We start from the raw sequence: 26,452 nt of genomic DNA, 5'->3' as shown, positions 1-26,452 counted from the left end.
TCTGTCTCTGTCTCTGTGTGTGTGTCTCTCTCTCTCATCAGCTTACAGCTTGAGTCCTGTGCACTCTCTGGAGAGTCTAACAGACCTATTTGGTAATATTTCCCTATTTCCTGGAGTGACCCATGCTGTGGTGCTTACAAAACACTGTTTATAACCCTGGTCCCCTTTGATTCTGATTCATGGGTACATATTTTATCCCTTTCGCTTCTTGCTTCTATTTGTGAGACCATGGAGAACTGAAAACAAAACAAGCCACACAACTGATCCTGTTAAAAATTTATTTATTAAGAAGAAATTCTTAAAAGTCATTGCATGAGAAGTAGTACTATTATATACCAAATTAAAGTCCAAGGAATGTAATTCAGTTATCAGCTTGGCAGGGATGTTCAGCCCTGCTGAGTTAATTAGATGTCTAGTCCTGAAGCAAGTGTTATTACAGTGTAATCAAATATGAAAGGATAGATTCTTTATTCCTCTAAAAGTAGAGGAATTACAAAAAAGACATGCCCACAACAAAGGCCGGCATCCCGAGTTCTAATCCACCCAGTTACAGTCCTGAGTTCCATAAAACCAAAGTATATTGTTGGAGAAAGTATATCAGGGAGTGGAGAGCTCTAGTGTAGACATTTTATTCATGGATAGTCATAGCACTAGTTGCAGAACTTGAACAGAAATTTACTGTCTCCTTTATCCTTTGCCCCTACTCTTTTTTGAACTCTCTCTGTAGACCAGAGTAGCTTCAAACTCACAGAGATCCACCTGCCTCTGCCTCCTGAGTGCTGGGGTTAAAGGTGTGTGCCACCAATGCCTGGCTGCCCCAATCTTAATAGAATGGTGCATCAGCAGAGAGTTTCTGTGGCTACTTGAACTTCAAAGGCCACTAATGGAGCTTCTGAGGTACTGTGAGAGGTTGAAAGTTGTAGAGAGGAATCTTTTCCAATAACATAATATAAAAGGTGATTGGAACTCCAACAAGAACAGGAGATCCTTTCTCACAGTCAACAAGATGACAGTCACTTGAGTCGGGCATGCAGGGGACCTATTTTCCATGATAAAAATCTGAAAGAGATGTGACAAGTACTTATCTCATAACTAATGAGATAAAAACCTAAGGCCACTTTGCCGAAGAGTTTAACTACCCACCATTTTCAAAGGATATCATATGAATTTCAGAGTCAACAAGATCATTTTCTTAATTCTAAAGTTTCATTTAAATGACATCTTTTGGATGAAACAAATAAAATTGAATAGGTTAATGGTTCCTTCTGCTATAATTTTATTGTATGTTTATTTCGGTGCTAACTCAGCTAGCAGTACCTTTGAGACTAACAGCAGGTGTGATACGGCATCTATGTTGGTCATAAAACATACAAAAACTCTCTGTGATGGACTGGATCCCAAGATCAGTGGGAACAAGAAAATCATTATGTCTGAGGATTCGGAGTTTTCGGCTCACAATCTAAAAATTTCAAATACCACGTTTTACAGAGCAATCTTCATCATGATAAAGTCTCAAGGACAAAGTTAGGGCTCCTCACGTCTCCTCTTCAGCTTGATCCAGATGCCATTATTTGGCCTAAGAATCAAATCTCCAGACAGACCCAGTTCTTCTCTCTTCTGGTTGCATTCTACCCAAAACCGCCTCAGGATACAGGCAAGGATCGTCTTCTCCTCCATCACAGCAAACTTTTGACCTTTAAGTAAATGTAAATACCATTGCTTGGATCATGGACACAGCACAAACGTGAGACACAGGAAGCTGTGTGACATTCATGAAGGCCAGAGAATAAGCTCTCTGGAATTACTGCTAAAACTGTAGGGTTTCAAGTGTCCTTTTTTCTCCCACATGAGTACAGTTAGCTGTGACAACCAGGTAATCTCTGCTTTAGCAGTACCATAAACTCTCTGATCTATAGATTCTATATCTATGGATTCAACTGACCATGGGTTAAAATATTTCTTTAAGTTGCATCTTTACTGAACATGTATAGATTGTTGCCTCAACATTCACCCTCTAAGCAATAGGAATTATTTTAGCATATATATTGTTACTAGTAGTACAGGAATCTGGAGGTGATTTAAATATACTGGAGGATATAAATATGTATTCAAATGCAAATCCATGCCAGTTTATAAACAGAATTGCACATCTGCAGATGGGAATCTCTGCACAGTCCTGGACCAACTCCAGGATTAAAATGAATGTCAGAGGATACCTAGTGATGGCTGACAGCCAGATTAATTCAGGCTCATTTAAATTGTGAAATTCTAGACTGGATATTTTTAAAAACAATTTAAAGTCTGTATGATGTATATGTGTGGTGGGAAAGAGGGGTGTGCATGTAAATGCAAGGCCCTGGTCCCCTGGATCTGGATTTCCTAGATGGGTGGGTGGTGCTGGGAACTGAACTCAAATCCCCATCAACAGCAACATGGGCTCCTAATGACTGGCAACCTTCCTAGATTGTTTTTCTATCATCTCTTTCATTTATTCACTCTAATCAGATATGGCTCAGATCCAAATATTTATATCTAGTTTCAGTTCATGAGTGTTTGCATTCATATAAGTAATAAAGAGCTACAAATGCTAAAGCTAAGTTGTTTATAATGCATGTGATGTGCATTTGCAAGTACTTGACTGGCAGTCAGGCAATACATTTGTGTGGGTCTGGGATTCTTTCAAATAAAATAAATCTTATCATAAACACTTTTTTCTACCACAGTACCAAAGCTAATCTCCAGCATTTTAGATCCCTGGAGGAGGCAAGACAGCTCATCGGGTAAGGTGAAGGTGCTTGCCATCAAGCCTGGTGACTTGAGTTCGATCCCTTAGTCCCACGCTGTGGAAGGTGAAACCAACTTCCTAAAGTCATCCTCTGACGTCCACACTCCTGCAGTGGCATGCCCTCACACAACACACACACACACACACACACACACACACACACACACACACACACACACACACACACACACACTGAATAATTACATATCTGCCAGGAAATTGATTATGCTTTATGTTATAGACAGAATTGTGTCTAAATTCAAATTTACGTAAGTGGAAATCCTCTCCCACTCTACCTCATTCCCTTTCTCTCTCACCTTTTCCTTTCCTCCCCCCTCATTTGTTTATTTGAGACAGGGTGTCACCATGTAGCCCTGGCTGGCCTTGAACTCACAGAGATTCTCGCCTGCCTCTGCCTCCTGAGTCTAAGTCACCACATCAGGCAACTCCCAACATTCTATACTACGAATGTCCTTAGAGTGGGTCTTTAAATAAAAAAATAACGTTGTGTGGTTACACTTGAATGAGTTAAATGAGGTCATTAAGGTGGGTCTCAGAACACCCTGAGACAATGATATTTAACACACAAGCATGCACAGAGGGAAAAACAAACAAACAAAAAACAAAAAAACAAGTGAAGACACAAAGAGAGGGCTGGCACACATAAACCAAAAGAGAGAAAGTTTGGAAGACTCACTGACACCTTACTCTGCTGTTGGTGAAAGGCTTAGTTTCCGTTATTTCAAACCATCTCCCTTTCTGCCTTCCCACCACTGGGATCACTGGTGCACACAGCCCCTGACTTTACATTCATTTACAGACAGGCTTTGGTTCTCACGCTTGCACACAACCAACTGAGCTGCCTGCCCAGCCCCTAACAATAGCATTTTAAAACTACAGTATAAAGTGGAAGAAAACAGAACCTCTGTTAGTCTACTGCCCATGAGTAATGTCCCTTGTGTTTCAGAGGCTCCTGTGTGAATGTACCGCATGGGCCTGAAAGGCCAAACCCACTCTCGTGGATACAAACCAATACAGTTTCGAGGTCCAGCAGAAAAGGGCACGTAGGCATAGGGATGGCGTCCTTGGGAGTTCTCGGGAAAGAACCGCTCTGGCCGGAATTCCTCAGGATCTGGGAAGTATTTGGGGTCTCGGTGTAATGCGTACGGAATGATGACTGCTTGTGTGCCTTTTGAAATTTTGTAACCAGCTGTTAAGAGAGGGTGATATATCAGGGCACTCTGCAGATAGACGGGAGGGATACAGCCCTGCTCCCTCATGTAATACCCACCGACTTCACAGTCTTCACTGAGATTCATGTAATACCCACCGACTTCACAGTCTTCACTGAGATTCATGTAATACCCACCGACTTCACAGTCTTCACTGAGATTCATGTAATACCCACCGACTTCACAGTCTTCACTGAGATTCATGTAATACCCACCGACTTCACAGTCTTCACTGAGATTCATGTAATACCCACCGACTTCACAGTCTTCACTGAGATTCCGGGCAAATAAAGGGACCGAGGGGAAAATTCTTAGAGTCTCCTTAATGACACAATCCAGATATTTAAGCTTCTTCAGGTCTTCCAAGGTGACAGGGCGAAGGGACTGTCCTGGTTAAAATAAACGTACAAAATGTAAACAAAGCCGGAATTAGGCTTAGGGAGGTGAGACATTAAAGAGCAACACAGAGCCACTACCCAGAAAGTCCAGTGTCCACAGACAGAGCATATCCTTCTGATATCATGAAGAATAAATTAAGATGAAGCATTCGGCTAAATAACAGAAACCAGATAAGACAAGACCATCTCCCATTTCAATATATCAATATGGCCACATCACAAAGACAATGGTCATGCATGGTTCTGTTTCTAGAAATGGGAAGTAAAAGAGTGAGTTCTGGTGGCAGGGTTAGGAGAAGAAAGATGAGTGGCTGTTCAGCAGGACAAGTTTCCTGTGGGGTGGGAAGATATTCTAGAGATGACAGGGCTTGCTGTGTAGTAGACACAAATCCTCCTACTGCATCCTGCGTCGCCGCTCTCATTATGTCAGACGCAGGCCATGAAAGGACTCTCCCTTTATCACCCTCATAACTAACTGCACCCGAGCCCTGTGCTCCCACACAGAATCTTCTTGGTGCTGCTCAAGGGCACAGCCTATGACTCTAAGCTGTAGGCATATTTGTTTTTGTCACCTATTAAGCAGTAGGACCATTGTGAACAGTGTCATTGATCTGTGCATCCTTAACTTCTATACTTGTCAAATGCCTGCTGGGAAATTCACTAGACCTTGTCAGGGAGGCAGCGGCAGGCAGGAGTCCTATACCATGGCCTTTTGTTGATGACAATGGCATCTTTATGGGTCAAGAATGACCACTGCTTCTGTGGCCTTAGGGCTTCCGACAGAGCTAACAAAGGGGCCCAACGTACCAAACATGTCATCCAGTTCCTTGTCCACTTTTCTCTGGACTTCTGGATAAGAACCCAATAGGTATAAGGACCAGTTTATTGCAGCTGCAGTTGTATCATGACCCTGTAAATACAAGGGGAAGACTTGTAAAGGCACAGTTCTGTTGAGGTGTGCATGAGGATACTCTCCTGTATCTCACAGCTGCGCAATGACTGCAGCACCTCAATCATTCAGCTGGAGCATTACTGTACTGCTTGGTTTTATTGTCAACTTGACACACCTGGGAAGAAAGAGATTCAATTGAGTCTCCACCAGCCTGGCCTTACAGCATGTCTGTGGGTCATTTTTGTTGATTGACGATTGATGTGGGAGGCCCCAGCCCTTTGTGTATTGTACATACTTAGGCAAGTGGACCTGGGCTACATACAAGGAAGGCAGCTGAACATCAGAAGAAGCAAGCTGCTGAACAGCATTCCTGTTTTCTGCTCCAGGGTCCTGCCTAGAACTTTTGCCTTGACTGGCTTCCTCTGCTGGTGCTGGACACTAAGAAGTGTTTGTGGGGTTCTGGGTATGGTCTCTCCCGAAGGAGTTGGCTAATAGTCAATTTGGTACTTGACAAGTCTCAGGGAAGATGCCAAGCATTTTGTAGAAATTAATCTTCGTAACTCCAGGAAATGTTCATTCCTACTATTATGTTTTAGAGATTTAAAAAAATAACTTCCCCCAAGGAAGTGAAAGTAGGAATTGGGCATGAAATCTGATGACAAAACAGATCCTGCACCATCCATCCTGCTGTGAGACTCAGCATAGCTTGTGGTCAAATCCCCATCAAGACATCCTTGTGGTCCTTTCTTCCTCTCCGTATTTCAGCATTCTCCTCTTTCCTCATTCCATCTCCCTGGGGCATTTCCATACACCTGCAATTCCTTTACAAAGTGACTCTGGGTTGCAGACCAGACCTGGGTGCTGTGGCTCAGCTGGCTGCTGTGTGAGGTAAGGAAGCACTGCTAACACTCAGTGGCGTCTCTTGAACATATGGTTATGAGCCCGAGTCAAGTACGTGGGAGATGTAGCCTGAGGTTCCTCTGGACAGAGCAAATCATACAGCAGACTTTACAGAAGCCTATCTATGGGAAGAGGAGGGGGTCCGGATCTCAATGCAATAGTTTAATAGCTGAAACCTGGGGGCATGGGAGCCTTGAGAAAACAGCCTACAGCCTACATCCAGTGCATAGAGGAAGCCTCAGTATAGTAGCTGAACATGGTAGGTTTCCTACTGAATGAAACAAAAAAACATCAAGACTTCAGAACATGTTCGAGCTACAGGAACAAGATTAGCCTGGCTGTGTTACAAGAGGGAAAGGATGGTTATAGGTGGGAATTGGATATATTGTTTGCACAAACACACACACACATATTGTGTATATGGAGACATTATGTGCATATATATTGCTGTGTAAGAAAATGGGAAAAATAGAGATGTAAGACCTCAGTGCTTAATGTGAAATGATGATAATCTATATTTGCTGCATTGCTCACATATGACTTCTATGATTCTCGGTGTACTTTTGGGGTTGTGTTACTAGTTTTTTGTTTGTTTGGTTTTGAAACAGGGTTTCTCTGTGAAGCCTTGGCTGTCCTGGAACTCACTCTGTAGACCAGGCTAGCCATGACTTCCTCACCATAATGGACTCTAACCCTGGAATCATATCACAAAATAAACTCTTCTATACATTGCTCTTGATCATGGTATTTTTTATCACAGCAACAAAAAGTAACTCAGGCAAGGTAGTTAAGATAGCTGTTTTATTGGGGATTGAACCATAGCCTCACACATACTAGGAAAGTAATCTACCACTGACCTTCCCTGTCCCTGGTCAAAAAAAAAAAGGGTGGGGGAATGTAAAAACACTCATTCAGTCTAGGTCTCTATTTACAACACAGGGAAACCAGTTAGAGCTGGACTGGCTGAAGCCATTTTATTTAGTTCATTGGCACAGAATGAGAGCCCAGATCTTCAGACCCTTAGTACATCTGTACTCTCTTACATGGTAGAGCCTTCTCTAGAGATGAAGTGAGACAATTATGTCTGCATATTTTTTTTCTTTTGTTGCCTACATTTTTTAGAAGTCATCTTCAAGAAATGGGTTCCTATACCAGGCTTTAGGGAGCTTTCCCCATATTTTTCCTTATTAGTTTTATAATTTCCTGTTTTATAGTTACCTTTTTAGTTCATTTTGAGTTAATTCTTGTTTAAAGGGTAGGATAAGGGTTACCTTTTATACTCCTGCATGTGACTATCTACTTTTCCAGACTCTATCCCATGTAGATTCTTCCCACTGTGTATTCTCAGCACCCCTGTCAAATATCAGATGATTATAAATGCATAATTATTTCTTTTTTTTTTTTTTGGTTTTTCGAGACAGGGTTTCTCTGTGGTTTTGGAGGCTGTCCTGGAACTCGCTCTGTAGACCAGGCTGGCCTCAAACTCACAAAGATCCGCCTGCCTCTGCCTCCCGAGTGCTGGGATTAAAGGCGTGAGCCACCACCGCCCGGCGCATAATTATTTCTTGAATCATCTACCCCACTGGCCTATATGTGTGTTTTTATGCCTTAACCATACTGTTTTGATTACTATAGCTTTGTAGTGTATTTTTAATAAAAGTAACCAATATGTCTCTTTTATTCCTTTTTGCTCAAGATTGTTTTGGCTTTTTGGTATCTTTTGTGGTTTCATATAAATTTTAGGATCGGTTTGCCTATGTTCTGAGAAACATCATTGGGATCTTGATAAGAACTGCACTGAATAGATAGATTGCACAGCAGGGATGCTCATGAACAGGTGATTGAATTTTAAGACTGTAGGGCATCCATAATAAAATAGTACACATTCTCTTTTTAAACATTAGGAAATCCTGTTATCAGTGACAACATGGATGAATCTAGGGGCATTATGGAAAGTAAAATAAGCCGGGACAGAAAGAAAAATAACACATGATCTCACCAACACGTAGGAACTAAAAATAGTTTAACTCATAGGCATTCAGAGTGGAATGACAGTTACCAGAGCCTGTGGCTGGTGGCTGGGGAGGAAGGAAGGAGAGATCCTCAAAAGGCACAGAATTTCATGTGTAAGCAGTAATTGTCATGATCTGTTGCACAGCTTGGTGGGCTATAATGAGTTACAATGCTGTTTAGCATTGAATTTTGTGAATTTTGCATGTTCTCGCTCCAGAATCAGGTGATGGCTTCATTAATTAATGATGTACACATTGCCTAATACATACCTGTATCAAAGCTTCACATTGGACTCTAGAACCATAAACAATGGTTATTTATCAGTTAGAAATGAAATAAACATTTAAGCAAAATCAGTAGTATGGGCAGTACATCCAGAGGGCTGGAGGCAGAACAGCCAATGCAATTCAAGTGCTCAGCGCTCTAGGACCCTCTGAAAGTCCATGCAAGTTTCCCTTCCCTCCACTCAGAGGCTGTTGCTACAACTTAGGACTTTCAGAAACCTTAATTTTTGCAACATACGTGTAGAAAGCTCCACTCTTTGTAATATTCATATGAAATTTAAAGAATATTTGCAAGAAGTGTTTTTAGGAAATGCTAAAATGCCAGAAATCCCGTTAGAATTCCAAACTGGTTAGATTCTCTTTGTCTAAAGCAACCCACAGCAGTAGGTAAGTGCCAGACTTTAAAAGGAGCAAAACGGACCTGCTTGGGGACTTTAAGAGAAGCATGAAGCAACATAGGGAACGGAGGACAACGTGAGCTTTCGTGTCTTTTTGGGAAAAGTCTGCAAGATCTTAAGTTTTCTTAACAAAAAAAAGTTTCCATCATCATGCCATTCTTAAATTTTATAATTTCAGATGGCATTAAGTTTTTCCAGTGATACTAAGTTGCTTTACTATTTGATTTTTGAAATCCATGCTTGTGATTCTAGTGATCATTGAAACTGGGGCTGTTTTAAATCACATTTATTTATTTATGTTTGTGTGAGTGGGGGTTATGGCAGGGCACATGTGTGTAAATCAAAGAAAAACTTGGAGGAGTTAGAGTTCTCCTTCTGCCCTGTTGCTTTCAGGGATTCAACTCAGGTGGTCCAAGCTCCATAGCAAACCCTTTTGCTAGCCAAGCCATCCTGATGGCCCCTTTCTGCAGAATTGCTTTTTTGGGGTGTTGTTTTGGTTTTGCCTTTAAATTTTTATTGCTATGTGTATTGGTGTTTTGCCTGCATGAATATCTGTGTGAGGATACCATATCCTGTGAAACTGGAGTCGCAGACAGTGGTGAATTGCCATGTGAGTGCTGGGTCTTGAACCAGGGTCCTCTGGAAGAGCAGCCAGTGCTCTTAACTCCTGAGTCATCTCTCTAGCCCTCGCCATTTTTTTTTCTTGCTTGTTGCTGTCATGCTGGGGATGGAACCTAGCTCTTGAGTGTGCTAAGCAGGTGTCACCACCACAGTAAAACCTGGGCTGTGAAATGATTCAATAATGAAAATTCTCTAGCAACAAAAATTACCTCAAACATGAAGGTGTCAACTTCCTCTCGGATGTCCTTATGGCTTAACCTGTTTCCGTCCTCATCAGTCACGCTCAAAAGCAAGTCAAGAAAGGCCTTGCGTCTACTTTTGGAGTAACCCGTGCCTGCACTTGCACAGTCTTCCTCTGCCTTCATGTCATTGACCCGTTCAGCAATGACCTGGAGGATTTAAATAACGTCAAATACAAAATTTGCACTTTTGGTAAGGCTTACTGGCACATTTTTTTCTATGAAAATATGCTGGCTACTTTAACTTGTTGTCCCCTCCCAAACTTTTTCTATTCTTCCTGTTTCAGTGACACCTTGGGTTCTCGTGAAAAAGCAACAAAGCCTCTAGTTAACACTATGTCATGTGGTGAAATTATCAAATACAAATTTAATGTTAGGACAAACCTGTAATTTTCAAGTCCTATTTTTGCAATCTTTCTAACATGGGAATAAAGTCGCTGTCTACTAAACAGTCCCCTAGAGACGTGAGGGAACTAATGAGGGCAAGTGTAACGGGTAGAGGGGACACAGTTACAGAATACACTAACTCTAGATCCCTCTTGGTGATTGCATCTAGCTGTGGAGAAAGGAAATAGCAAATTAATGAACCAATAGCTAATGAGCCAGTTCACCCTACATGCTTTTCAGTGAGCCCTGGATGTCCTGCGCTTGAGTGATCATGCAACTGGATCCCATGCTATTTTCAGGTCTCAGGTGATAGCCACACAAGAGGTTTTCTCTGCACATGCCTATTCTGGTCCTGAACACTCTCTGTGTACCTGCCTTTTCTTCATTGGTCTCCATTTCATTTATCACCTGACTTGCTTCATATTTGCATTTTAGAATGTTCCCCCATAATCTCAAGTACCACCATCCACTTAGCAGAGTCTGCCTTTGTGTACTGATTCCCCCACCCTGATTAAGAACACTGGGAAGCAGCGTTTCATTAGATCTTAATAATGACAACAAAAGGGGTCCATACACCCGCTGTGCTCATGAATATTTTCTTTTCCTGTTGTGTAATTGACTTCATAGGTCACCCTCCTATGAAGAGGCTTAAATGAGTATCCTCAGAAATGTGGTAGCAATATGCTATGTGTTCTTTTATTCTTATAGAATCAATAAGTGTTTGTGTCACAATATATATTATTCAATATTTGCAAAATGAACAGTACTGTCAATGCAGTCTGGAATCCATTATTTTCACTGATGTTGACGTTGTTACCTTCAGAGGGAAAAGGTAATTATACAATGTGGCCGTTTCTCCTCCTCCTGCTACCTGGTGATTATTCTGTGGGCAACTGAAGGCAGCATCTCATTCACTTAACATCCACTGACTTAATCACATTACCCCTTGGTGGCTTGTGCTTATCACAAAGAAGCAATCCCAATATATTTTAAGCAAAAATTACAGCAAAGAAAGAGTTTTTCAAGCAGAAAATTTCACCACATTGCAACTTGTCCTGTATTTTCAATTAAACCTTGCTTTTTGATAAACAAGTCTTCAACCCAAAGGTGAATATTCTATGTTTACAACAAAACCCATACCACCTGTTTATTTTTCATTTTGTAAGAAAATATCACTATCCAATTAATTTTCACTGAATTATGCTATGCACTGCATTAGATGTCCTTTCATGTGAGAACTACTGCCTTCCTGAAACATTTCCCAAGAGACACGTGCACAGATCTTTGTCCCCTTCCTCCTCTATCCAGAACCCTGTTTGTTAATAAGTGTTCTAAATCATGGAGAATTCTGTAATTTTGATTATGGATAACTTCTTATCCTAGACTGTTCTCCAATATGATGGGGAACATGCTTACCTAATTAATTTCTCTATTTCCAGCACTGGGCACAGTGCATGACACCCAGCAATTATTTCATTAATGCCTGCTGAATATGTAATTTAAATGTAATTGACCATTTTGGCATTACTATTTTGTTTAACTTTACTGGAACACATATTCTACTTCGTGGTCCTACAGTTGGGTATATTAAAAAAAACATAAAAATCCTAGACTTAAGAATATTCTTGTAGTCAGGCGTCGGTGGCTCACACCTTTAATCCCAGCACTCAGGAGGCAGAGGCAGGCAATCTCTGTGAGTTCCAGGCCAGCCTGGTCTACAGGGCTAGTTCCAGGACAGCCTCCAATACAGAGAAACCCTGTCTTGAAAAACCAAAAAGAACAACAACAACAAAAAAGAATATTCTCATATTTGGTAATAACTGCACAACATTGTGAAGTCATTTAATTACACTTGATTCTATGCTTTGCATATTTTAACACATGCACACAGTGACATACACACAAACATACACAACTTACATTGTTGGTGAAGGTATGTAGTCTTTTGAGTCCCCTTCTGTGTTCCCGTCCTTCCTTAAACATAAGGTACCAAAGGTCAGGCCAAAACCAGGGCATCTTCATTCTACGATGTATCATATCGCTCATCCTATAAAAAGGATAACAGAATCCTCATGTCATAAATGTTATTCCTTGACCTTTGGAACTTGACCTTGATAACGGTAATAAATGAAATGATACTGATTAGTGCTCAAGGCTAATAGAGATCCATGTTTAATGCTAAATGGGGAAATAATAGATTACTACACACATCATGGGTCTTAAGCAAATATTTCCACGATGAAAACCTCAGATGGCCTCTGTCCAGTGCTTCTATTTCTACAGTGCAAGCTCACAACTTCCCAGGAATGTCAGGGCACTTGTAGCAAAGGTTTCCATAAAATCTGACTCTAAGCTTCATGTACTTACTCAGTCACTCTTCTGAGGATATTAAAATCTCTGGGGCCAGGGAGATGGCTCAGCAAGTAAGTAAATGAACCTGCTACTAGGCCTGGCCACCTGAGTTCCAACCTTAAGACATACATGGCAGAAACAGCTTCTACAAATTGTTCTCATCTTCCACATGTGAGCCGTAGCGCGCACGCGTGCTCACACACACACACCATAAATATGATTTAGAAAAATAAGCAGTCTTTACAAGAAATTGCACATTAAGCAGCAATCTGTCACAGAACTGTTTCCAGCACCTGATTGTCATTTCAAGTGACAGGGCAGACAGAGCTGTGCTCAGTCTCCTTCAGGACAGTCTAAGTGGCAACTCTTTTATGGGGCCTTTCCTGGAACATATCCATGTTTTGCAAACTGATAACAACTTGATCTTTTCTTCAATAGCTGTTAAAATTCCTAAACATATTTCCTGCTTCAATGGCCATCTCCCATACTATTCTGTTGTCTGTGTTGATTTAAAGCCAACTGGTAACTATAAGATGACTAACTGATCATCGATGTCCAGTAAATATTTGTTAGGATAAATAATTGAGTAATAAATTAAGATAGTAAAAATCAAATCCTAGCCCCATTCTCTTAATAAGTGAATAACTCCAAGTACTTTTAAAGTTAAAAAAAAGATTGCCTCAATTGCAAAATCATCACCTACTCAATGCAGAAGACATGGAATAAAATAAATGGTCTTGAAAAATTCCTATTAAAAAAGAAAAGCATACACAGAACAGTGGTAACCGCTGGGGTATAGATCTAGAACAGTGTTTCTCAACCTTCCGAATAATGTGACCCTTTAATACAATTCTTCATGTTGTGCTGACCCCCAACCACAAAATTATTGTCATTGCTACCTTATAACTGTAACTTTGCTACTGTAATTAATCATAAATATCTGATATGTAAGTTATCTGATATGTGACTCTTGTGAAAGGGCTGTTTGACCCCCTAAAGGGGGCACAACCCACAAGTTGAGAACTGTTATAGAGTGTTCATACAAATATCTAATATATACTAATAGTTGACATGCTATTAGCATTGTTTATAACTTTCTTTTGTCATGTGGTAGCATGGTACAATTAGAGATTTCAAATTTCTGTAGCATTCGGATATACCACAATTTAAATTTACAATTCCCTGTTTCTAAAGTTGATGCCTATATTATGAAGTGAATCTTTAGATTAAAATGTCACTTCAAACACAATCAAAATACCACACAAATAGGTGTAATTAGTGATTAGTAATGGTTTCAAAGTCCAAATCAGTAGCAATTTTAAAGCAAATTAAAAGACCCACCACACACACACACACACACACACACACACACACACGCACGCACGCACGCACGCACGCACGCACGCATGCACGCACGCACGTACTTACCGATATACTGTACGGACATACTCGGAATCATCATTACTTTGAGCTCCAATGTTCTTCCCCATAGCTGTTTCTGCAACACACGGGTAGAAGCAACAGTTTATTCCACGGCCAGCTGTGCTTGCCGTGTGGCAGGGGACACCAGGAGACAGGTAGATCCTGTTCTGTTCTCTTCTGTGTCCTCTTCTTTTCCCTGATGTCCCTCCCATTTACAGTTCCTGTCACCCCTTCCCTTTGGCCTTCCAGGCAAGGCGACACAAGGTCTGCTTTGGTCACCCCTGCTCCCAGGAATGGCTGCTGCTTCTTGGGGGAGAGTCTTACAATAGCATTACCCTGAAGGATCCTGGGTCCTTCCCATCCAATCCCCTCATTTTTCCCTCCCACAGAATCTTATTTTCTATTCAGGCCATTTCCTTCTCACGGCTTAAGCCCATCAGACTTACCACAGATTATATCCAAAGCACAAAGGGTGATGTGAACAAAGCAGTTAAATGCTCCCTGGTTGACATGGTTTTCAAGCTTCTCAACCAATATGTTTGCTTGCTCGTTCATGACATCTAAGAAATCCTCCAGAATTGTAAAATGGAATGTGGGCGTTAGCAATTTCCTCCTGGAGCGCCATTTGGTCCCCGTACTGCAAGCACAACAAACACATCCTCATAAACTGCAGAGGAGGAAAGCCACAGTGCAGCAGCCATGAGCCCCGCCCAGTCCACACAATTCTAAAACAGCCTCATCCACAGCACCGCAGTGATCTCCTTCGAACGAGAAAGGCAGCCACCTATGTATGACAGTTTTACTTATTCCCACGGTGTCGATATCTGGACCTCATTCTATGACATTAATAGTTAAAATTACTTTCATGAGGTAATGTTGAGAATATTTTGTCCATTTCTAAGATGAATTTCTGAAATTAGCCTGTCCCCTAAGCCTCAGTCTTCAGACACCCACCCATACGCTCTGTTACTCGACCCTAATATCTATTGTTTGAATCCTGAAAAACAGTTTACCAAGTGCTTGTTACTGGCTGAGCCCTAGCTTGGGGAAGAGACATATTTCCAGATGCCAGACCAAGGCTGATTTATGTACTTATCTGCGGCTGCCTGGCTGCCCCACTGGCATTTCAAGGATTCCCTCCACCACCCATTTTCACTCTTCTGCAGACCTCCTAATTCTTAGAGTGCTTTCTCCACTTATGAACTCATAAATTCTGGTTATAGGCATGCCTGGCTAGGAACTGTCTGTTACCATAGCTGGAGGCTACTGAACATCTGAATAATTGCCTATCAAAAAAGTATCAGACAGTGCCTTACCTTGTGAGAAGTCCTAGTCCCAGCCATGGCTGTAGGAACTTGTACATAAATGATTTATTAATTTGCTTTGAACTGGTCAAAATTACCTTAAGAAGAGATAAAAAATATCGGATTTAGACATCACCACTATAAGAACTTTGGACTAGGCATGTTGTTCAGATTAACATTTTATCAACATTTATTATTCTTTGTGGTTCATTTAATTCTCATGCCTAAAAGAAATCTGCTCAGAGTTTCAAATATACAAGTAAACTGTCATCCAAGCTTGGGGACTAAATGGAGCTGAGGAAAATGAATGGGTGAATCCCTTGATTGTCTTTGGCTTTTGGTTTCACTATGGGGAGTTCTTTTTTTTTTTACACGTTTTATTATATATTTAAATTAGAAACAAGATTACTTCCCATGTCAGTCCCAGCTCCCTCTCCCTCCCCTCCATGCCCACTCCCTCCCCCATCCCCCAGTCCCCCACTCAATCCCTACTCTATTCCCCAGGAGGGTAAGGCCTTCCATGGGGGATCTCTAGAGTCTGTCATTTCATTCCAGGGAGAGCCCAGGCCCTCCCCAAAGTGTCCAAATTGAGAAAGCATTATGGGGAGTTCTTAATCACTTTACTTAAAGGAACTGGGGCTAAGGCCTTACGGCTTTTAAACATAAGTCAGAAATATTGTCCCTGGTATCCTGACTATGGGACTCTGCAGAAACTTGAAAAAAAAATTTCACTCTTTGAAACCAATTAGACTAGGTACAGAGTCTTATAAAGAGAAAATAGGGAATTTATGAAAAACCAATGACAAAGCCCCACCTCCTACTCAACAACATACACTTCCTGGTCCAATCCTCCATCCTTTTAGACCCTACCTTGCCATGCTAGTTCATCCACAGCTAAAGACTTGTCTTCCTGGGAACAGTGGCTTTGCCACAACCTTGGATGTAAAGGGTGAGCATGATATTCCTCCATGGATGTAAATTTAAAAGCTTTTTAAAGTCTGTTTAATGGCCTTCTAAAAAGAGGTAACTTAAAAAGGACACTTGGAAACTGTGGCTCAACAATTTGCCAGCACCCTAAATAATAAATAAACCACCCAAACCACACAAGGGTTTAAAATAATGTCCCCATTATTAATCAAATTCTGGTAGTAGGCTTGTGGTCTCCTACTCTCCCAAACTCCCTCTCCTGCCATGGTCCCTCAAAACAACCATGTTATGTTATTTAAGGCTTGTTTGTTTTACTATTCCTTTACACATCGATGATATAGAAAAATTTGCCTCAGCTATTTACCATCTGTCTCAGTTTCTCCTTCAATAACATCAATACCCCTACATCTGCCAAAGGTGTGCAAATAAAGCGGTGTACCCTATTTGATGCAAATGTCCTAAGGCTTATATATACTTAATTATATGGAGGATGTCTTATTAGATTCCTCTACTAAAGACACAAACCTAGCTGTTTTAAACAATTTGTAAGTTTCATGATAGAACTTTCATTTACTGCTTGCCCCAGATAAAATTCAGCTATCTGTTCCATACAGCTATCTTGGATATATTGTCATTAATTTTTTATTATACCTCATCTATTAGAAGTGTCTTTAACTAAATTTTCTTTACCATCTCTTAGGCAATGTCATTGGTTTCGACCTTCCTTGGAAACTCCCAATGCAGCTCTGCCATACCCTTTTATGTCTCAGAAACAGGACAATGACTTAAATTAACCTTGGATGACAACATCACCTTGGATGACAACAGCTACTATCCTGAGCCTATTTCTCATGCACTGACCATTTTATCAGACAAAAGGGGCCATTGCCTAACACTATGATGCTGGAATATGTCACTTTCTTGTAAACCCTATAGGAACTGCCACCCAATGGGCAAAACTGTGGGTTGCCTTTTCTGCTTCCTAACAACTTCCTAAGTCACCTGTCAGTCTACTATTACATTCTCACTGTGTGACTCAAGTCATTCCACTCTTATTTTAAGCCACCTTGGTTCATACCTTAGACTCCTTCTTGTCATCACTATCTGAAGCCCACCTCTAGACAAACTCAACATGTTCTTACTCAATCCATACAGGAGTGCCAGCCCCACACAGAAAGAAACCATCTTGTTGACATCTATTTGTACCTTTTCTTCAACAAGCTCCCTGTTTTCTGTTCCTTCTTTTGCCAAGAAGCTAAAGCTTTACAAAAATGATTTACTTATCACAAACACAGGTTCAGCGAATCATCCAGTCATGTACCAACTGCCAGTTATTGGGCACCCCTGCCCCAAGAGGAGTTAACTCCCATGGTTTTCATCCTATTGGTCTTTGGCAAATAAATACAACTCACATACATTTCTATGGTTCTTTTAAATTTGTTCATGTTTTCATTGATACTTCTTCAGGCTTTATCTTTGCTGGTACACAAATCCACAAATCTGTTGAAACTATTTCTAGATACTTATTACTTGCTTTCTCTGCAATGGGGTCCCTAGACAAATTAAAACAGTTAACACCCTACTGGTGGTCCTAAAACTTGTCTCTCATTTATCCAACTTTGGAAATTTCCATATAGCTGTCCAGGACAAGCCATAATTAAAGAAACCCATTTATTATTAAAAACTCAAATACAAAAATGAAAGCATGAGACTAAAGGATTTCTTTATTTCTCAGTTTCCTTCCCTAACATCTGTGGGAAAATATCATTAAGAAGCAAGAAGTTTAATTAAAAAACAAAACAAACCAGGGAGTGGTGGCACATGCCTTTAATACCAATACTTTGGAGACAGAGGCAGAAATATTTCTGTGAGTTTGGGGCCTTCCTGGTCTACCTCCAGGACAGCCAGGATTATTACACATGGAAACCCTGTCTCAAACAAACAAAAATCAAAAAGGAAAAAGAAACAACAAAACCCACATGGTTTTATATAAACTTCCTCAAGAGCTCATCAATTAGCTATACCCTATTCCATCCATTAGTGGAGGATATGGCTCTATGTCTTTGCTTTTTCCTATTCAACCATCTCTGATCCTCAGTATGACTGGGAAAAGCCATGGTCTGGCACATGACTGTAGAAGAGGGCCCCTCTCCTGAGTTTAAAAGGCATTCTACCTTTTTCAAGAATCGCTAAAGCCATAGTAATGCTAATTCATTCCACTCCTCCAACATACTCCTCTATTTCCAACCACTACATCAATATCCACTTTGGTTGATGTGACCCTTAATTGATACAACTAAGGGAGTAGGAATCATTTTTCTGAGAATGCTGCCTGTAGCTTACCATTACAAATCAAACTTTTACCCCATCTGTAACAAGTTAATAATGTGACCGGAGATAATTTATGACTATGTTTTCATTCTGCTTATTTGCTGTATATTCAGCCTGTTTAGAATGACTGGACCTTTAAGAAAAAAACAATGGAATCAATCTTACTCTACTTTGGATTCCCAATGTAATTAGTTCCTATAAGCTCACTGAATGCATTGCTTGAAGGTACCATTGATCCTGTTTTTTCTTTGTAGCCCACTCATGCCTCTTACTCAGAACAATTTATGTGTGCCTAAGATATAGTAACTAGACCTAAAGCCATCCCTTGCTAGCAACAAGGCATTGAAAGCAACACACATACACAGATACCCACCACACACCTACACACACACACCTCACACACAACCCTCACACATACAAACACACCATACAGCCTCATACACACACACACAAACACACACACAAATACATACACGCCTTCACACACACACACAAACACACACAAATACACACACACAATATTGAAAGAAGCATGTGTGGGCAGACATTCATAATATCTGGTTGTGACTTTATGTACTACTCTGGGTCAAAAGGGTTAGAAAACCATTTTTTTTAACTTTATGATAATCCTATAAATGATGATTAAGACAAAAGTTCCTCATTCCTTCTCAATACCATATTCACTATACTGTTTAATAAATGGAGAGAATAAATTCTATGGTGGTTTAATGAGAATGGCCCAGATATATATATATATATATATATATATATATATATATATATGTGTGTGTGTGTGTGTGTGTGTGTGTGTGTGTGTGTGTGTGTGTGTGTGTGTGTTCATATATTTGAATAATTGGTCTCCTGGTGGTGGAACTGTTTGAGAAGGATTAGGAGGTGTGGTCTTGTTGAATGAGGTGTGTCACTGAAGTTCAAAAGCCCATACCATTTCCAGTTAGTTCTCTGCCTAATTTTTGTGGAGTCAGATTTGAGCTCTCAGCTACTGCTCTGGCACCATGCCTGCCTGCCTGCTGCTTCCCTGACATGATCGTCATAGACTCTAACCCTCTGAAACCATAAGCTACAAATTAAACTTGCTAATGGTGTTTCTAATGGTGTTTCATTATAAGCCATAGAACTAAATAACTAAGACAGCTTCTGTTCCAAACATCAAGTCAGAACACTTGAGAACATTCTGGCCTTGCTACTGGGCAAACAACTCCAAGGCTTAGTTTCTTTTCTTTGTGCTCTGCTTCCTCGACACCATAATAAACTTATCACTGATATGATAGGAGACTCTGAAAACCATGATGAAAACACCCCCTATTTTATTAGTCATGAATTTTGAATTCTTAAAATTGTGTGGTATAGCAGGTTTGGTGCAGGGTCACTGCATTAGCTGTTCAGGAGGCTGAGGCTGGAGAATTACAGACATTTTCAAGGGTAGCTTGGAACTACAGGATGAGTTCAAAGCCAATTTGAGCAACTCATGGTCTCAAAATTGGAAAAAAGAAAAAGGCATCGACCTTAATGGAAGAGTATTTGTATGACATGCAGTGGCCTTAGATTTAGTTTCCAATACAAAACAGAACACTAAAACCCCAAAACAACAACAGAAATTTCTCTTGAAGACTTCTTTCAAAAGGAGAACAAGTATCTTGAGACCTAATGAGAAATACATACAGCTGTGGGGAGTTATTCTCCCAGGATTGCAACTGAACTGCAGCAAGAAATCACTGAATGGGCGGCCTGTACAGAGCCTCCTGAGCGAAATGGTCTTTGGATGGAGTGTAATGAAACTTGAAGCTGTATTTGTTTCTTGTGTCCTGATCAACTTCTTACGTCATAACCTACAGAGCACACTATACACTGTAATAGTATATACCCACCTCCACGTTCTCTGCCTTGTAAAGGGCCACGAGGGGCACTGGTCCAATCCAAAGTTTAATGAGTGGCAGGTGTCGGAATTCTTCTGTGTACTGAATTAACTGCTGAAAAAAGTCTGGAAGAAAAATATTTTGTGCTAAATTCCATGGAGACAAGAATTTGTTGATTGAGTTGTGCAAAGGTCCATCATCTCCTTTCAACAAATACACGACGTATGTGACATTAAAGGAAGCTGGGGAGCGGATGGCAGCTCCCACGAGTTTACAACATTCCTACAACTGTAAGGTCATTTAAAAAATATTACCTGTCCTTCAAATAAATGTAACAATGATGTAAGTTATTGTAAGATACTTTTTAGGATTTGATGTGACAAAATGTACATTCTTAATAAATCAGTGCCCGATGCCATGGAACTGGAAAATGGTAGACTCTGGCTTTGTCCTAAGATCCCAGAACTTGACATTTGAATCACACTTGGAAAAGAAACTCCAAACATATCTTAGATAAAAAAATACTGTCAGTACTGTCGGAATGGCAGGGAACGAGCAGGAAAGATGGTCCAGCCAGTAAAGGTATCTGATGCCAGCCTGAGTTGAACCCTGGGGCCCACATGGTGAAAGGAAAGAGCTGACTCAGGTAGATGACCTATGACCTCCACACATGCTCTGTGATGCACACACACACACACACAATGTCAATTAAGAAATTGTTTTAAAATTTAAAACATTGGAACTAGAGAGATGGCTCAGTGGGTAAAAGCACTTACTGCTCTTCCTGAGGACCCAAGTTCAATTACCACCACTCATAGCAGACCACCTTAAACCCAACTGCAGGGTGTCTAACATCCTTTTCTGGCCTCCACAGGCACCCATACATATGTGTCATACATTCACATAGACACATACATATATGTACACACACAGACACACATATGTGCATGTCTGTATTAAAATGTCTTTAAAATCATTGGCTGTATCAACTCATTGGTTTCAGAGCACTCTGTCCCACATTCCCTCCTGCCTTCCTTGCTCTGGTGTGGTGGGAAGATGAGGGCATTTGAATCCGTGGCTGGAGGGAGTCAGATCCAAAGATTGGGCTCTTTGGTTTTTTTAACAGGAAAGACTGGCAAATGTGAGAATTTAAATGCCAACTGGAGTCCACATGCAATACTCAGAGCGAAGTCACCAAGCCCTGAATGTGGACCTTAAATGGAATACAAATAATAAAAACCCAGAGACTGATGTTGGGTTTCAAGCTTCAAGATGAAGATTAGAGAAGCAAAACAGCCAAGCTCTTATCTCTACCCAGACTGAAGCAACCCTGCCCTCAACGTGGCTGGAGACCAAACATGCCCCAGACTAAATATCTGCTCCTATCTTATACACCCCAAGTGCCGGGATCAAAGGCATGTGATCCCAAGTGCTGAGATCACCTTTGTGTGAGCTGTTTCTCTTTTAGACTGGATCAATTTCCTATAGTTCAGTATGGCCTTGAACTAATAGAGATCCATCTACCTCTGCCTCCTGAGTCCTGGGATTAAATGTTTGTACCACCACCACCTGGCTTCGATGGCTAGTTAGTATGCATTCTGGAATTAAAAGTGTGTATAATCACCACCTGGCACTATGGCTTGTGGCTAGCTTTGTACTGTGAACCCTCAGGCAAGGTTTAATAAATCATAAATATCACTTAGCCACAGAATAAAGGGCACAGCCTCTTACATAAGGGACAACGTGGCTCAGAGCAGAGATCCAATCTGAGGGTGTTCTGACAGGTCCACTTTTGTTGAATTCAATGCTGAGTACAAAAGGTCTCCATAAATGCTTGATTGACACTTAAAAGACTTACGGTAGACAAGTGCATCTTAGACAGTGGCCTACAAATTTAGCTCAAATTGCATTTTAATTCTAAACTAACTGCAATAGTGACCTCTATAAATGAAACAGCAACAAAACCCTTAACTCAGAGTGTTCTCAACAACTTCCCAGATAAGTCAGTTTCATAACTGAAAATTGAGCAATGGTTTTCTCATCCCCAAGTCTTGTACTGTTGACTGAATAAGCCGTCCTTATAAGTGGCCACTCTCCTCTCTCAGAGTCATGAGAATGACTGTAAGGAATCCCACCAGCTCTGAGTTCTTTTTCATCTGGTTTTAGTCACTAAAGATTTCAGTGCATTTCCCCAGAATATACACTTACCAAGGGTTAAGTGGGAAGGGTTCTAAGGCTATATCCTCCAAGTAGAATTTGATCCCAAACAAAATAAACAATAAATAAATGAAAAAAGAAAAAACAGAAAAGATCAAAATGTATAAAATCTAAAACCCTGAAGAACTAACATCCTCAAAATAAAATTACAGAAAAATAATTTTTAAAACTTACATAATGGTACACACTTTTAATCCCAGCATTGAGGAGGCAGAGACAGGCAGATCTCTGTGAGTTCGAGACCAACTTGGTCTACAAAGCTACACAGAGAAATCATGTCTTGAAAAAAATAAAACAAAACAAATCTATGTAATTCCTTAAAATTTCAGAGAGTGGTTTATGTGAAAACCCATTTGAAAACACTAGGATGTCTCAGAGGCCACGTTATGCAATAAAATAAGTAATTACATGTATGTTTTTATAGTCAAGACCTCCAGACATACTAATAACAATCATAAGCAGATTAATTGTGTTCATAAAGAAATGGGTCAAAAATTAAAATATATAAACACACATCACCATCATTGTAATTGCTCGCACCTCAGTGCATAATTGCTGGCATGTATGTAATGGCAGACAACAGAAGTGTGACGGTGACATGGATGAAAGCCCACAATGGGGAAATGCAGATGCCCAAAGAGCTGAGGCCTCAAGATTCTTCTTCCATGAGTGCAGATCTCTTCCTTCCTTCCTTGAGTGTGCTTTTATTTTCCCAGATGCATATACTGTGCTTCCTCGAAAGTCAACCTGGCCAGAATGCATTTGCGTTGAGACAAACATGTTACAATGCCTAGGATGAGTGTGAGCGGTTTATACCTTCAGAAGCAGCAGCTGTGAGCTATGCACATGAAATGCACGCATAGAATACGGGAAGAGGTGTGGGGAAAGCCAGAGGCTTGCCTAGGTAGTCCAGTCTGGAGACTGGCAAGCCTGGCCTTCTGATGTCCAACAAGTGGAGAAAAGCTCAGAGAGACACCAATTTCCTTTCTGTATTGTTTGTGCTCAGGCTGGGTTGGATGCTGCGATTCTGCCCATGTTAAAGATGAGTTTTTCTTAGCTGGGCCACTCAGATTCACACATCGGCCTCGTGTGAAAAAACCCTTTACAGACACACTCAAAATAATGCATGCCCAGGTCTCATTTTACAAAGCACTATGGGACGCCTCAGTCTATAACCAGAAACACTGAATGGTTTCCTGAGAACTTGGCTTTCTACACTAATAACCCTTTTATTCTCCAATGGGCATTTAGGGTTTTGGATTTCATCTGCCATGATTTTCACAGTGGAATTATCAGGATATACTCTCTATTCTCAGAGTGGAAGGGGAGGTTAGCTTTCTTTCCAGTATAGGCAACTAGACAGCGTGAGTGTTACCACTGTGATTTTAGCATACCTACATGTGCTGGTGGATAACTTCTAGTATAAGTCATGTCGATTGTTAGTTGACAACTTTACTTGATTTCTGCTAGACAATATTTTGGTACGTACTGTACGTACTTTCCTACAGTGTCCCAGTTTATTCATGACAAGTTGTCGTGAGGGTGCGGTTTTTGTCTGGGGTCATGGAAATGATAATAAAGGATCTTAAGAAGATTTAAAGTTGATGGTCAGCCTGGAAAGCAACTATCAGAATTAATCTGAAGAAAGTGTGCCATTCTGGTTGTATCTGCAGCTCTGGTCATCCCAACTTACACAGTCATGGAACGATCAAATGCACTCTCCCAACGGGGAACCACAAATCCCACTACATTTAAGAACTTTCTGATTTAAGGTAATTTTTACATCAATAAAACAAAAAATTGCATAAGACATTTTTAATGGATTATTTCAAGTTTAAAAAAACCACTATCTGATAAATAAGGGGTTTGGAACTAGCCATATAATTTAACTCAAGGCCCAGGCAATAAAGCCTGCTGCAGTAGCCTTGCAAAACTTCCTTAGCAGGACGGAAATACAAAGGCCAAGAAGATTTTAACTGCATGTTGGTCAAGCCATAGGATGTCTGAGCCAGATGGTTGACAAGCCTCAAAGCAACATCTGCTCTCCTGTTTTCTTAACTAAGAGACAAAGTGGACTGTCATGAAATTTGAGGATATTTGCAGCTTTCCAGGGGGAGTTTTCCTCCTTAACTGTTTGCTCACCAAGGCAGAGGAAAAGAGACTTTTGAGACATGGGGAAAAGAGGAAGTCAGAAGGAACCACAGGTGCTTGGAAATATTGCAATCTGTTATGTACACACACGTTTGTGTACTAAGCTCTTTGGCAGGTACCAGAGGGGAAACTGGAATCCGGTGAGCTGGGAATCTATTCTTTAGGGGTAAAATTTTCTTCTTTCTCCTAGCAGCTAATGAGAAAGTGGGTCTGAGCGATGTGAGGACCCCAAGTATGGTAAGGGTGGGAAAGAGTCCCTTAGATAGGCTTCCCAGACTGACAAGGAGCCTAGAGCCTTCGCGTCGGAGTTCATGCTCCTTGTACAAACCCTTACCTCTGCTGTTGGGTTTCATCAACAGCGCATGTCCCACCAAGGGGTAGGCGCGCACTATCGATGGGATAGGCCGCATCTGCTGCCATTTCCGCGCGTAGCTCGCCAACATCTGCAGGATGTTGAGCAGGACAGTGGCACAGGCCACCGAGACTGCGCTCGCCGCGCCCCACAGCAACAGCTTCTGCCCGATGAGTCCTAACCACAGCCACATCATCTCTCTGATGCTGCCCTTTCCTTTCTGGTAGGGGGCTGGTGGTAATCAGCGGTAGAGTGAGGGAAGTCTTGCTTCAAGTTCAAGCAACAGGGACCGGACCAGTTCAGAGACTCCCGGTTGCAGGAGCTCCGAGCTCAGCGAGAGGACCCAGGGCACGTCAGTCCCTTTGCTCCCGTCTTCGTGCTCTGTAGCCCGGGAGTTCTGCAGCCACCGCCGCCACCAGACCCTGGGGACAAAGTTTCTGAGGCTAAGAGAAAACGCCCCTGGCTTGTTAATGATGCACCGCTGGAGCCTACGTAATCCACACTGGTCTCCGGGGTGCTAGACGAAAGTGAAAGAACAGCTTTTGAGCTCTGAAGTTCCGAATGCACTAGAAGACTCTCGGTATGGAAAGATGAGAAAGATGACGGACTGGGGTGGGGGAGGGGAGCGATGGTCGAATTTAGGACAGTTTCTGGATAGAGAAGAAATTAGAAATTCCCACCACCAGCTCTGGGACGCCCTGAGGCCTGCTAAGGTTTGCTGTTTAGGATTTTGCAACACCCCCAGCTGGGTGTGGAGTTACGGATCTCACGAGCAGTCTGTTTTCAAAAATTCAAATGGAGAGTCGTGGGTGTTGAAAGGCAGTCTTTGGAATTCTAAATCCACTCGTCCTGAGCAGCCTACATCAGTTACTGCCCTAGGGTCGGGCTGGCTGCCCTGGGAGATGGTTCCTGCTCCGGGTCATGCACAGCAACCACTTTGCTGTGACCTAGACCTTTAGGGGAGTCACATGTCCAGTGAGTGTCAGCTGACCGATTGAGACACTGGAACTAAAGGAGACTGCAATCTAGGCACTCCCCTCACAAATCCTCAAAGAAAGTCAGAACTTTGAGAGAACGGGAGTGGGGAATAAAGGATGGAAAGGTAAGGTGTCAAGGAATACAGAGGGTTTGGAAGGAAGCAACAGCTATGGTGCACAGTCAAAACGCAGCTAAAATCACCAGGCATGCATAAGGAACAGGTCAGCAAGAGCCCCCCCCCACCCACTTAACGGCCTGTTTTCTGACTACCCATGGAGGTGTCCAGCCTTAACAGCACCCCTCTTCCTACACAGGATATTCCTCACCAAAGGGCGGGACTAGTAATGTTCTTTCCTAGTAGAAGGTCCCTCCCTGCACACTAAATAGGTAGAGTG

At 41.4% G+C, this 26,452-nt stretch overlaps 1 protein-coding gene across 1 annotated transcript; it reads right to left on the bottom strand.

Annotated features, from left to right (window-relative positions):
• Positions 1–264: 264 nt before the first annotated feature.
• On the bottom strand, positions 265–25,991 carry LOC101842758 (cytochrome P450 4V2). The gene is made up of 11 exons (XM_005066654.4): positions 25,062–25,991; positions 20,372–20,484; positions 15,240–15,325; positions 14,370–14,560; positions 13,930–13,999; positions 12,070–12,196; positions 9,733–9,912; positions 5,223–5,325; positions 4,272–4,406; positions 3,816–3,995; positions 265–1,694 (listed from the first exon to the last, which is right to left on the bottom strand). Exons 1-11 carry the CDS (start codon positions 25,273–25,275, stop codon positions 1,525–1,527), a joined length of 1,569 nt encoding a protein of 522 aa, XP_005066711.1. The 5' UTR covers positions 25,276–25,991; the 3' UTR covers positions 265–1,524.
• Positions 25,992–26,452: the final 461 nt, after the last annotated feature.

Source organism: Mesocricetus auratus, unplaced genomic scaffold (genome assembly GCF_017639785.1).
Source record: "Mesocricetus auratus isolate SY011 unplaced genomic scaffold, BCM_Maur_2.0 Super-Scaffold_100026, whole genome shotgun sequence".
Classification (NCBI taxonomy): domain Eukaryota; kingdom Metazoa; phylum Chordata; class Mammalia; order Rodentia; family Cricetidae; genus Mesocricetus; species Mesocricetus auratus.
The sequence above is the reverse complement of the archived record's forward strand: the minus strand, read 5'-3'. Positions and strand labels throughout refer to the sequence as shown.

What these genes read in the sequence shown, in the direction of transcription:
- LOC101842758 (XM_005066654.4), bottom strand. Translation starts at nt 25,275, where the DNA reads ATGATGTGGCTGTGGTTAGGACTCATCGGGCAGAAGCTGTTGCTGTGG. An exon ending in TTGACACCTTCATGTTTGAG is followed by an intron (nt 5,326 to 9,732) that starts GTAATTTTTGTT and finishes TTGTATTTACAG; the next exon opens with GGTCATGATACAACTGCAGC. An exon ending in CAGTGAAGACTGTGAAGTCG is followed by an intron (nt 3,996 to 4,271) that starts GTGGGTATTACA and finishes CTCTCTTAACAG; the next exon opens with CTGGTTACAAAATTTCAAAA.